At 33.8% G+C, this 13288-nt stretch overlaps 2 protein-coding genes and 3 non-coding genes across 7 annotated transcripts; all 5 read right to left on the bottom strand.

The window, feature by feature from the left end:
• Positions 1 to 4041: 4041 nt before the first annotated feature.
• On the bottom strand, positions 4042 to 6719 carry LOC102610531 (uncharacterized). Of its 2 annotated transcripts, none has more exons than XM_052435420.1 (6): positions 6621 to 6719; positions 5129 to 5174; positions 5001 to 5019; positions 4813 to 4890; positions 4617 to 4721; positions 4042 to 4535 (listed from the first exon to the last, which is right to left on the bottom strand). In XM_052435420.1, the coding sequence occupies exons 2-6, from the start codon at positions 5131 to 5133 to the stop codon at positions 4419 to 4421; spliced, it is 324 nt and encodes a 107-aa protein (XP_052291380.1). In that variant the 5' UTR covers positions 5134 to 5174; positions 6621 to 6719; the 3' UTR covers positions 4042 to 4418. The 2 variants fall into 2 exon arrangements, with proteins under 2 accessions (XP_052291380.1, XP_052291379.1); XM_052435419.1 differs by having other exon boundaries at positions 5001 to 5022; positions 6621 to 6709.
• LOC112497357 (small nucleolar RNA Z159/U59) lies at positions 5688 to 5773 on the bottom strand. The gene has a single exon (XR_003064155.1). It is a non-coding gene; the product is annotated as a small nucleolar RNA Z159/U59 (small nucleolar RNA).
• LOC112497355 (small nucleolar RNA Z159/U59) lies at positions 6141 to 6226 on the bottom strand. Its single transcript, XR_003064153.1, has one exon. It is a non-coding gene; the product is annotated as a small nucleolar RNA Z159/U59 (small nucleolar RNA).
• Positions 6411 to 6498, bottom strand: LOC112497356 (small nucleolar RNA Z159/U59). Its single transcript, XR_003064154.1, has one exon. It is a non-coding gene; the product is annotated as a small nucleolar RNA Z159/U59 (small nucleolar RNA).
• Positions 6720 to 8049: 1330 nt separating the features above from the next.
• LOC102611041 (vacuolar fusion protein CCZ1 homolog B-like) lies at positions 8050 to 13262 on the bottom strand. Of its 2 annotated transcripts, XM_006469211.4 has the most exons (11): positions 13103 to 13262; positions 12223 to 12424; positions 11739 to 11832; positions 10901 to 11084; positions 10762 to 10800; positions 10542 to 10651; positions 10138 to 10233; positions 9497 to 9955; positions 9256 to 9411; positions 8804 to 9033; positions 8050 to 8323 (listed from the first exon to the last, which is right to left on the bottom strand). In XM_006469211.4, the coding sequence occupies exons 2-11, from the start codon at positions 12402 to 12404 to the stop codon at positions 8293 to 8295; spliced, it is 1581 nt and encodes a 526-aa protein (XP_006469274.1). In that variant the 5' UTR covers positions 12405 to 12424; positions 13103 to 13262; the 3' UTR covers positions 8050 to 8292. The 2 variants fall into 2 exon arrangements, with proteins under 2 accessions (XP_006469274.1, XP_006469275.1); XM_006469212.4 differs by lacking the exon at positions 10762 to 10800.
• Between the last annotated feature and the right edge of the window lie 26 nt (positions 13263 to 13288).

Below are 13288 nucleotides of genomic sequence, written 5' to 3'. Positions count from 1 at the left end.
AAATCTTCTTATTATGATTACGGTTATCCTATTTCTAAATTGCTTTAGTATTAAAAGAATGAATATTTTGAAGTTTTTAAATAATGACCATTCATGTTTATCATTTTAATTGCTACAAATTCAAATAAGGAAGGATTTGAGAGTACGTAAGAGGTTCTACACCAAATTAATGTATGATTTATAATTGAAATTGGATAATTGTGCTTTAAAAACTACAGTATTAAAGTGTTTGATAAATATTAACTATTATAATTTATAAGTTAGGTTGATTTGATATATATATATTAATTATGTCAAAGTTATTATTTAAAAACTGTATTTATTGCATTCTATTAATTTTATAGTTGTAGTTTTTTTAACAATTGTTGTAGCTTTTAACTACAACACTTCAATTCCAAAAATGACCTTATACATATATGCTATGGGTGTATTTATTATGAAAAATCACTATGTAATTAATAACTATATTTAATTAAATTACACAAGTCATACATAAATTAATTAAATATAATACCTCCTATGTACTCCAGAATATCTCTCAAATTAGCCATGTGGTTCTCTTTCATTTGCATGCCGAATATATATTCTTTTTTAATCATCGTGAATACTGTTCTTCCATAGTTCCATTATGCATAATTTTAATTTATGATCAGCTTGTTAGGTTGTTCCACTACCACATAATTTATTTTCAAGTACCAAACTTTTCCTCCCTTTTCTTTTCATTTTGTTTCTCAAAAAAAAAAAAAAAAAAGAAATTCCCCATTTTGTTTTCGGGCCAAACAGTACAAGAAATTGAACAAGCAATGAGCTCGATCTGAAAATTTCGCCATAAAAAAATAAAAAGTTATACCTACCAACCAAATTGAAAGAGGAATAATTAATCAATAAAACAAAAAAAATTAGTCCACTTTGAGATCAAAAATTGGGAGCAGGTCTCATTCATCTTTGCCGCCAACCATTATTCAAACATATAATACATACCCAAAAAAAAAAAAAAAGACTTTTTCTTTCAGCTTTTTATCACTATAGTACAGTATAAAGGCCAGCCTAAAGATAAGATGAACGGCCATGGTTTATATAGAGCCCCACCTCTCACCTCATCAGAATCTGAATGTGCACACACACACACAGAGTATACAGTGATTAAATTTGAAGAACGTGATGAGGCCCTGGAAAAGCTGTGATCATCAAAAGATTTTTTCTTTACTATATATTTTGTTTTTCTTGCTTGTGGTAGGCACACGCACTCCATTAAAAAAGACGAAAAAGGGCGAGATTCTCTGTGACTTTTCTAAATTAATTAATATTTTTCATGTACCAACTGGCCCGTATTATCTGCTTGACTCTACCATGCTCTAGCCACACGCCTTGCTGACATATCATGCATATATATATATATATATATATATATATATATATTTTTATCTTACACACACGCATGCTAAAGAACAATTAGACAAAGATAAGAACTGATCAACCACGGGCTTCAAACTTTTTAATTATTATTATTTTAGTATGTGTTGGTGCCAACTCAATGATTCTGTGTTTGTTGTTTTTACTTGGGTTTCGTTTACACATGAGATATCAGCCAGGATTGAACTTCTAGTTAGCTAGTCTTGGGCGGCCAGAAGAGGTATTTGCCCTACATGTATTTATAGATGAATGAGTTTACTTAAAATCTTATCGTTGCTTGGAAGCAGCTAAATCACTCTTGCTCATAATAATGTACTTCTAATCTTGCGTTTAAATGTTACGTACATTTAAAATCAGACCCAGCTTCCTACTCTTTTAGGAGTAAATTCAAAATTTAAATCTTTTTTACAATGCTAGATTTTGTAATAGCTGAACCAACACACACCAGTCACCAATCACCATGCTGAATTCTATATAAACAACTATTTATATGTGCGTGTGTGTGTGTGTGTGTGTGTGTGCATATATGATCTAATGCACATGGCATGCTCCCATTAGAGAAGGAGCCAGAATGCGAGACCCAACCATACATAACATGCACGATGGCGTGCACTAAATCGGCTATATATATACATTCTCACACACACACTTGTTTTATGCCAATCTAGGGTTTCAAAAACTATGGTTGCAATCTGATTGTATGGTACTAAAAATATAATTTTAAAGAAAAAAAATGTTTCTTCCCATACATACATTTACACTAACTTTATTAAGTGGGATTGTGAGGCTTAGCAATTATGACATGCTAAAACAAGAAAGAATATGGAAACTTTTCTCATTCATAATGGTCGTACCTATAAAGTGCAGAGGCCAGTGGAGGACGTGTGCTTATTGCGTCTGAGTCATCATCATCTTTTGTTTATTTATTTATTGGAAGGATATTCTAATTTTAATTACTTTTTCATATATCTCCAACTTCTTAGGCCAGAAAATAAATTTTTCTAATAAATGAATTGTTAAATTAATGTGGGTGGAGGACACATGTTCGTTTTCTTCAAGGTGGGAGAATCAACTATACCATAATTCTTTCGACCATCCTCATCAAGATTGGAAATACATAAATAACTAAGATAAAATAATAGCATTTTGCTCAAATTTTGGTTTGAAAACGCCCCAGATGCAATTTCCCCTTTATATATTGTTTTTTTAAAAACAAATTAATATAATATTGTAAATAGGAAAAAAAAGGAGCTTGTTGGTTATTATTAAATCTCCATATAACAAAAAAAGAAATTATATCATTTGAGAAGAACTTTTACATGTAAGTTTGTTATTGTGATATGAAAAGGAGTGGGACTTTCTCCAATTCATTCTCATTAGGGGTGGGCGTTCGGATCGGGTTAACGCAAACGGATTCAAACTACCAACCCATTTGAACCCGAACCGAATTTTAATCCGAATGGGTTGAATTTTTTTTTTTAAAGTTTTGGCTTTTAATATATATATATATATATATATATATATATATATATTAAACAAAAAAAATCTCTTTAACTACATGTTTTATGTTTTATTAACTTAAAAAAGACTTGTTGAAATGTTGTTAAGGATGTTTGGGTTTGAGATTTTTGAATTTTAAGTGGTTTTTGGTAGAATTTGTGGATTAAATTATTCCAACCTGTTCTAACCCGAATTACCAACCTAATCCGATCCGAATTACGAACCCGAACCGAACCGAATTTAATTCGGTTCGGTTCGGTTCGGGTTGGCCTTTTCAACCCGATTGGGTTCAATTCTCCAACCCAATCGGGTTGAAACCCAAACCGAAATCCGATATGCCCACCCCTAATTCTCATCTCGTTCATCTTAACCTTAAAAACTTTGTGTCTTACTAATAATTAGATCTAAGAAATGGAGCAAAATCCTTATATCCAACGTGTCTAATAATCAAGCATTTGTGCATCTATTCAGCCTCAATCATCATGAGAATGATCACCCCTTAATATTATCTCATCATACCAAAAGGGCTCCACAAAATAGCTCTATATCGCGTTTAAGTTAGAAGCAAAGACCACACAAGATTAAGTAAAGGCGTGTGCCGGCCGAGAGCAGCAAGGTCAACTGCTTCTTTGTGTTCTGGTAGGCTAATAAATAATATATGGAGAAAATTTCTTAAAGCAAATTGTATTGAACAGCCGAAAGAAGAGTATGGTCTGCAATTGATTGAAAATCTCTGTGGGAGGGGTGATTTTTTATTGTAAGCTTGACGGCCTACGCTTGTGACAAATCTGTAATTTAAATGTTGCTAGTGAGATTCATTATTTTAAGAAGCAGTGAAATGATACTCTCCCAGGAAATGAACCCCACCATGCCATTTTGTTTGATAACACACGATGGATGTAGGCGCGGTTCATTTAGTCAGAGTAGTATTTCTTTTATATTAGTTGAAACAATACCCCTATAAAGATTAAGGTGTTAGGAAATAGGAATCTTGTTGGAGACGAGAGAGAGAGAGAGAATAATGTCCCGTAACAACTAATGTTATTGAAGGCATTGCAGAAATATTGTCCAGAGTTCCATTCAAGAGGAGTTGACAAAAGATCTTAAAGTCGCAGTGGAAACTGGGTGTTGAGAGTAAGTAACAAATGAAACTATTGTATATGCAGGAGTCGAGTAGGGAATCACAAGGCTTATGGCTCAATATTACAGATCAAGATTTTAATAAAAGTAAACGAGCATTAGAAGTAGAAAATAGTAAAGAGCTACACACCATAACATCTCTAGTCCATTGAATTTACAACACACCAAAAAAGTCACCCTTATGTCAGGACACCTAAGATACTCCAACCAATCTCCCAAACTTGGCAGCACAATTGCACAAATACCATGCGAACATCCTTCAAACAAATCTAGGCTTGCTGGCTCATTTTTTACCCATCACAAACAGTATTGTCCATATAGATCTTTCGTTAAAATTGCTGAGGCTGTCAAGCTAGGTGTGTACTTCACTTGGGATTCCTAAGAACAATGATCACAGAATCTCCTCGGAGAAACATCTTACTGATGAATCTATCCTTGTTAACTGGAAGAGCCTTTTTCTTGCCTTTCCCAGTCTTAGGCAACTAGACAAAAGGAATCCAATGTTATTTAACTGAAGGTAAAAATTAAATTGTAGACAGTATAAATCATCATCGATAACCAACCTCAGTCCACATCTCCCTGACATTCTCAAGAACCATATTGCAGTGACGATCAAAAGCTCTCACACGACCAAGAAGCTTCTTGTTGTTCCGACAGTTAATAAGCACCTGCAGTACAAGTGAAAACAGGTTGCTTTTTAGTACAAGAACAGTCTGTTCAGGAGACAGCTGAGAATCATCAATTATTCAAGAAAATTACCTGGGTATTGTTTTTAACACTCATCATCAAAACAGAAAGTGGACCTGTGTTGAATTCCTCTTCCTCATTTTTGACATTCTGCGGCAATCAATTGAATGAACTTTATAAACATTTGGTAATGAACAAAATGGCGACATGGACAATTATGAGTGAGATGTGCATGTACGCAAATAGCAGAAGACACTTACATCTTCCTCCATCGGCCGACTGCTAATTGAGACATTACAAGAAACAGAGGAAAATTAGCATCAGAAGATTAGAAGTAAAAAAACAATGAATTATTACAACTATAAGGGAAAACAGAAAAATTTGGTACCTCATGTTTGACAATTTGCTTCTTCAAGCCAAGACTGAACGACAACCTGTCAAGGAAACACACAAAAATAAAACATCACTTAAAACTGACAAACTGTTCTGTACAACAGCAAAATCTGAACAGTTCTAATTTGAGACATTAAAAATTAAGGCAACAATCAAAATTCACAAATTAAACAAATCTATACACTTTGAAAGTTTGTTAAAGATCCACAAGCCAACTGAAATCATCAACATTAATCGAGTACTGAAAAGGTGGGCACTAAGACAATCATTACCTCCCACAGCTAAATGATTGCTCATTAAAGTTTTACTTAAAAACACATATCAAGTGTAGACCAAACGTATGACAAAATCCAAAAACAACAGAAGCAAAACAAAAACAGCAATTGTTAAAGTAATAATCTATTATCATCATTTCTAAACAGGGCTGCACATTTTTTTTACCAATCCCATTGATCAAATTGACTACCATGGAAAACAAATAAGTAATACAATAATAGTCAATAAGAGCTGGAAACTTAAATTTAGGTAGCCATGACATGGAAGATCTTGAGTAAAACTCTTCAGCTCAGGTCTCCAAAGATTTTCAGCATTATCAAGCTCAGGAGAACGAAAGTTTTTCATTTTGAACATCACAAGAGATAAGATCTCCAATGCCCAATCCACTGTACATGATGGAGATAACAAAATGAAGGCCATAATAGCTATAAACCTTAAAAACAACTTTTTGAGCTAAAAAATTCTAAGAATTAAAAAAAAAAATTGTTCTACTTTTCAAATGACGGGATCCACGGCAATGCTGCAACAGAGAACAAGTTCCATCACTTGAGTGTCTTCGGTTAAAAACTTATATATATATTAGAAATATTCTAATTCGAAATTTTAAAGTGCGAGAAAGTCAGAGAAACGTTTATGAGCTTTAAGTTTTAAACCATGGTTTAGAGCTTTTCCGGACTTTCCCACATTTTAAAATACCGGACCAGATTGGGAATACACACATGTATATGTAAGCCTCTTCAGTTCAGGTCTCCAAAATGTTTCCGCATGTATCATCTCGGAAGAACGAAAGTATTTTTTTTCAATCATCATCAGAGACAGCTTAAATTAAACACAACACTGGTTCGGGAACATTAAAATTTTATATAAAACTCAAAATATATCGCCCAAAAAATAGCCTAAAAAGTACGAAAAATAAAGCACAAAATAACACGAGTCTCATTTATGAAACGGAGCGATAAAAATAAGACTGATAAATGAAAAAGAAGCAAAGCACATAAACAGTCTCCTCAGTTCAGGTCGCCATATGGATTCCGCATAATTGTTTTCTCAGTAGAACGAAAGTTAATATAGTTAAACATCATCAGAGACATTTCAAAAACAATTCCACCACAAGATTTATTTATTTCAATAGCAACAACAGTAACTGCAAAGAAATATTTGGGGGGGGGGGGGGGGGGGGGGGGGAAACAGGTAAAGATAAAGAAAAGTACCTAACTGCGGCGGACGACGAGACAAACACTCAGCTAGCTCAGATCAGAAGTAAAACCAGCTTGCTTTTTTTATATAGACAGATAAAAAAAACCCTAACCCTAATTTAGGTTTTATTGCTGGGCTGATTTCTTGTCTGAGTAAATCAGCCCATCCCAATTTTATTGATATATCTGGCGATGGCCCGTTTTGGAAATATAGGGCCCGTAAGTTACAATAACTCTGTTTTTTTAAAATAAAATAAAATAAAATACAAGTAGACTCGGGTTTACTTTAGGGAAATCAACCTATCTAGCTTCTTTTATAAATTCATTTTCAAAATTAGGCACAGGACACAATTTCTTACCATAACAGTAACATGCACCTAATTTATGGACTCATTTAAGTAAGAGTGATAATAGAGCCACAAACTCTTGTACAAATTTATCTTGTACAAACCGACGTGGCATTAATTCATTAGTTGAATAAAAATATAAAATAATAAAAACAAATCATGTGGGCCAAGTGATATTTAATTCAACCAATCTTATCATGCCACATGAGTATGTACAAAATAAATTTGTACAAGAGTTTATGCCTCTATCATTACTCTTTAAGTAAATATCTACCAATATTGTAATAAAATTGTCAAAGGCATTCTTCTACAAAACCCACACATAAAACTCCATCTCACAATCTAATTTTAAACACAATAACCCAAATCTCTTCTTGATTATTTTTTAATTGTTGATTGATTTTGTCTTCAGTGGTTGGTAACAGCCGTTGTGAGATGAGAGGTGAGATGGTGGGAGTTTTGTGGAGCATAGTTTTTAGTTGTTGGAGGAAGTTTTGGATGCCATAGATTTTGGTTGTTTGGATTTGTTAAGTTTGTTTTAAGGGTAATTTGGTCCATAATTGCTACATGCGGCTATTATGGATTTATGGTAAAAAAATTTCATCATATGTTGAGTTTTGATGATGGATTTATAAAGGTGGATAGATAGGTAATTTTCCCTAAACATTTTATTGTAGAATAACCGAACTAAAATTTAAAAAAAAAAAGAATATAAAATCGCACCAGCCATATTAACGAAAAAATTAAATTGATCCTGATTGTTATAATAATTATGTGATTTTCACAAATTAATGTGATATTACCTTAAATACAAGTTCTCTAAAGAAAAAAAATTGATGTTTTTCTAATAATAGTTAATATTTAATGAGCTCCATCAATACTCTTTCATTAGAATAAAATTACTTTTTCCTCTCTTTCATTTGTCTCCAATTTTTTAAATAAACAATCAAACACATTTTTTATTTTTTATTTTTTTGAATATCATTTTAAAAGTAAATTACCAAACACATTTTCAAGTTCACCAAGAATTAATCATTCCTATATTATTAAACAAATACAAAAATACCATTTCCAAAACAATACCAGAGGCACCTTAGTCATTTTTAACGCACGCCACTAAACGACCTTTTAGATTTATAAAAAATAATCAATTTCTCAATTTATAAAAAATAATTCTTACTGAAACAAACAGATAGCTCTATATACAACAGATCCAAATTGTTTCCTCTAATATTTCCTTGTCATAAGAATCCGAAAATAGAAGAATACTCCGACTAGTTAAATGCATCCTTCATCTTAATTTTATGAGCATTTATGCTGGAGATGAGAAAGTTCTATCTTTAATCCAAGGAAAATGCTCCGTTGCAGTACCTGCATAATTCATCGAGGCACAATGTAACTTTATCTCGTGTTGATTAGAGATCATCGATCCAACTTGAAACATATCAAAGCAAAAAAAAATTAAACATTAAGAAATCTAGTAATTGATTGTCAATATATTCAGCACTGTTGCTAGATAGGCCTTATAGCGGAATTTATCCTATTCATTCCAAACTGAAATCTAACTAGAACAAAGTCAAGGAAGTAATATTCAATTCACAATTGGTCGAGTTACATGGGACAGATCAGTCCAATGAGATGAGAGAATGGCTAGAAGGGTTTTGCCCCATATTGGTAAATGATTTTCATACTAACAGTATCCTTTGCTTACAGTTGATATTCCACTTCTCTAAGATCATGAAACTCTTAACAGAGTACTAACAGTAGCAACAAAGTTAACCCAACCGAATCATGATGATGATAACAACACTGCAAAACATTCATTACGAAATTGTGAGAGAAATACACTACCTGTTGCTAAACTTCTCAACAGCATCAGAGGCATAAAGAAGTGTTTCACTGGCTTTTTCTAGAACCATATACAGCTCCTTCCCTCCGGTAATTCGAGCAATAGCCCAAGCATTATTTTTTGCTCTTATGCTTACTTCCAAATCTTTCTCGCAACCAGCATTATCCCGTTTTGCTCTACTTTTTTCCAAATCTACCTCGTCTCTGAGTTTGCTTAAGGCAAGTAGTGATTCCTGCCACGCCACAACACAATTACTAAACCAACTTGAACATCTTATATCATCTCAAAGAAATTCTTCTGCAGATTAGAAACAGGGCTACAATATCCCATTTTACATGGTATTGCCAAATGCCATAAGAATTTTGCTAGAGATGATAGAATGGATCCAATCTCATGTGTTAAATATAACAAGGCAATCTATTGTCACAAAGCAACACCATAGAGTGCACTTTACCTTTGCTAAAGTAGTAACTTTTCCTGGCGGAGATGCCCTTGATACATTTCTGTCACCATCTACAAGCAAGTATCGATACCCACTAACATGATATGCATTCTCACCACCCCATCCTTTTGATAGTTTCTCTTCAACTTTTAATATCTTAAGTGATGCCTGATTGAGAAATGACAGTGCGTACGAGAAGAATAAACATTTGTGAAAAACGATCATCAGCTGAAAACAAAAGTAGGGAACTCACGTTTTCAAGAAGTTGCTGCTTTACCAAAGCAACACCTTGCTCTCCGTTAAGGATGGAGGAAACGGGAATGAGAAGGATTAAAGTAAGGCTTTTGAACTGATAAGGACAGAGATACATTGCCTCCTCAGTCTGCTGAAGCCAAACTGTTGGGGTGGCACAAACCAAGCTACCAACGTCCACACCCCATATATCAGTGACAAGAAAACCATCCTTCCCCTTGTACCACTTACCATGCTGTAGAGCCCGTGTAACACGATTAATGTTGTTCCCGACAGGTGAGGTATCACTTGAATGATAAATTTGTTCCGAAACAGGACCAGAGTGGGTCAAGGCAGACCCTGACACAAAATGAGATGAGGTACTTCCTCTGCGTATATAGGACCAGGAATTTACTCCCGAGGATAGAGCATTTGGGCTTAACCTTAGAACAGCATATGTAAATAAGTTTATGGTGTCATCCTGACCAACAGAATGCAATGGAGATTAGCAATTATGAAAGAGAATACCCCCAAAATGGACCCTATCACTATTCTATGAGAAGAAATTCAATAGGTATTTCTTAAACTTAAAGGATAATATTGATTGACATAGAATAAGACAGATATTGTCAACCCAATTGGGCTTTGGAGATCAAACCATACAGGAGAAAGTGTTGTGGACACCAGAAGATCGTGAAATAAAATCATTGAGTAGCAAGATGAGTTCCCAGCACAAGAATCCAGTACACTGACAAGTGACTGCAAATATCAAATTTAATAATCAGAACTATTAACCAACAAGAAAATAAACAATGTTTCACTTATAAGCCATAAGATTACAATTTGTATCATGTTAACACACACCGTTATGCTTCAATCCGTCGATCATGTATCAAAGGAACAATAAAATAAACTTTAACTATTAGGAAGATTATAGTTGGAGAAAATATGAGGTTTTTGAACTTAAGTCCTTGAGAGTTACTAAAGAAATTTGACTAAAATGCTGCTTGTTTTTCTATCTGACGATTGAATATGACTCAATTATATATATGATTCTGAAGACAAACCTGAACTTCAATCGCAGCCTCCCGCCCCATGGTCAGCATTTGTACAGTTCCACGCTCCTTCAAACAGTCACGGAATGAGGGTAACTGGAGTTTCTTCCCAACAGGAAAATCTGCCTCAAAGAGAAAAGTTACATATAAGGAACAAGATATAGCAACTTCAGCAATGCTTCGGTAGAACAAGTCCAATAGAGGCCATTTGATACAGCAACTTCAGCATTACCCCAGCAGCAGTTATCCAAGGGAGACCGTTTTTGGAATGCTGACAATTAGTGACTTAACAATGAAATATGTTGAACCAAAGACAGCAGAACAATGATCTAACGTAATTTTAGAGGCCAGTTGATTGCAGAATTAATTACCACTTAGATAATCCATGATGAAAGGGTACAAATGAGATCGTATTAGTCCACCACTAGGGTCTTTCTCAAGCATTGCTCTTATAGATCCATAAAACATCACAAAAAGAGAGTGAACTTCCTTAAGAACCTTGCGTAATGCATCAATGCGCCATATGGCATCTGAATCCTTACCTTTCTCCACCACCTTCAAGAAGTTACAGAACAGGTTAGAATCCCTTAATCTAAAATTACAGACTGATCAAGGCATACATGTACTTGTCTTAAATCAATTATGATTTGAAGAAAGAAATGAAGAAGATTTGATGATATAGCTAGAACTTGTTGCCAAATTATCCTAAAAACAGTAAGTTTACCACTCTATATATAAAGTTTCAGCCAGAAGGTAGACAGAAGAACTCATTTCCTGTTATAAAACCACATCTACCTGCAAGACCTAATGCTAAGACAAATGTCTAATATACGCTAACAAAATTCTGAATGAAGACATCATGATGATTGAGAACATCATAACTCACACTGTGAATTGTCTAAGTAACTTATAATTCCAAACAGGCTGTTAAAAGTCTTATATAGTTCAAAGATTACCAGAATTGAGAGCAAAACTGCAAATGGAATTAATAATAAAAGCTTATGATAAAAATTAGTTTCCCTAGAGAGGATACACAAATAAAGGACCAACCAAGAGATAAAACATTTAAACAAAATGGCAATAAAACAATAATCAGGATATGCAAACAGATATAACATTTCAGCATAATTATCATAATGTAAAGAGTAATTGATCAGAGCATGTAATCATTGTCACTACATGGATTATTAGAGGAAACGGTTATCCTACCATCACCATCCAGATATCTGTTTCTGCTTCATAGAAAACATGAGAGTGCCTCTCGGCTTCTATGATTTCACATGCAGCTTCCGGTGAGAAAATTCTGCATAACGCTAATGTTATATGCCTCAAAACAACCAAACTACTTGAATTACAGTCATGCTAAAACGAAATACAGGAACAAAATCCTTTCATTGGTTTTCCAATAAAATTGAAAGAGATCGTATGCCAACTAGAATTGGTGATAGCCAAAAAATACGTATTAGACTGGTTAGAGTATACAATGCATCTTCTCTTGACAAGAACATGCTATGTAGCAACTAGAAACAAATTCATACCTAAATCTATCTTTCACTATTAAATAAAATCTAATAACCTGATCTTTACAATTAATCCCAAATATCATAATTATTCCAACTAAAGCATAATTAAAAAAATTTCAAGATGTCTTTAGCTCTTATTCACAAAATCTGCAATCAAGATGGTCACTGACCTTGTAAATGTGATAAGTCCTTCGCTGAGTCCTATCACAGAAAGTTGTGTTGAAAAGGGCAAATCAGCAGGGAAGAAAAACAAAATCTTGTCTAGCTCCTGCCCTTCATTTTGTCCCCTTCTCAAGTCAAATATGCATAATTGCATACCATCAGTAGCAGTGCCAGCCGATGCCAAACCCATAAGTTTTCCAATTCATAAACCTAGACAGAAAACAGAGAAAATGTGATACAACATAAGAGACTATCCTGTTAATCAGAGATATTAAATGCATAACCAAGGATAACAAAAGAAGATTTAGAAAGAATATGATCTTGAAATCCTTCATTGGCACAATAGTTTTTCTTCAAATTGGTATACAAAATGTTAAAAAGATTCAAAATAAACTGGGTGGCATTATCTCAGAAATAGCTACAAATAATAATAAACTCATCGGTTTCAGAGTTCTTAATGCCAATACTTAGGAAATCACAAAACAGGCAATAGCATTCATCATTTTAAATCTCTTTTAGCAAAATAATTACCCCTTAAACGGTAATATAAGTCCACTAACAGAAGCAAATTTCAGATACATTGCAAACACTACACCTAGAGAACACTACTTGGTTTAGTGAAATGCTACGGAAGCCAAAATAAGCAAAATGGAAGCTAAATTCCTATTTACTTCAGTTTCTGATCAAGTTTAAAGCTTCTTTTTAATTCATTTGACGATTACACTTAAACTGACCAACTAACCCTAAAGATAATTGAATCTCAGTTAAGATACAAAACAAACCCAAATAATCAAATAATTCAAAGATGATAAATAGAAGCTCAGAAGAGGAGTAAAGAAACCCTAGTTGATTTCTAAGAAAAAAGGGAAAACAGGACGAGAGACTCACTGCGAAATGAATTGGCAAATCGAGCTGCTGAATGCTCTCAGATTGATTTTGTTACAGGAATCGAAGTATTGCCTGTGTCTTAGAATTTGAGAGGCAGGTACTGCCAAGTTAAATTGGTCGTTGCACATAATAATAGTCCGGCAACATTCGGGTCAGTTTCGATTGGACTCAAATCCTGGACTGACG

This window comes from Citrus sinensis, chromosome 2 (assembly GCF_022201045.2).
Source record: "Citrus sinensis cultivar Valencia sweet orange chromosome 2, DVS_A1.0, whole genome shotgun sequence".
NCBI classification, from domain to species: Eukaryota; Viridiplantae; Streptophyta; class Magnoliopsida; order Sapindales; family Rutaceae; genus Citrus; species Citrus sinensis.
Note: the sequence above shows the minus strand (reverse complement) of the source record. Positions and strands in the feature narration are given on the sequence as shown.

Coding starts and splice junctions, on each gene's coding strand:
- LOC102610531 (XM_052435419.1), bottom strand. Junction 4,722..4,812: donor GTGTTAAAAACAATACCCAG/GTAATTTTCTTG, acceptor CTTGTACTGCAG/GTGCTTATTAACTGTCGGAA. Junction 4,536..4,616: donor TCAGGGAGATGTGGACTGAG/GTTGGTTATCGA, acceptor CCTTTTGTCTAG/TTGCCTAAGACTGGGAAAGG.
- LOC102611041 (XM_006469211.4), bottom strand. CDS start 12,404: ATGGGTTTGGCATCGGCTGGCACTGCTACTGATGGTATGCAATTATGC. Junction 11,085..11,738: donor CAGATATCTGGATGGTGATG/GTAGGATAACCG, acceptor AACTTCTTGAAG/GTGGTGGAGAAAGGTAAGGA. Junction 8,324..8,803: donor GTTGAGAAGTTTAGCAACAG/GTAGTGTATTTC, acceptor TGAATTATGCAG/GTACTGCAACGGAGCATTTT.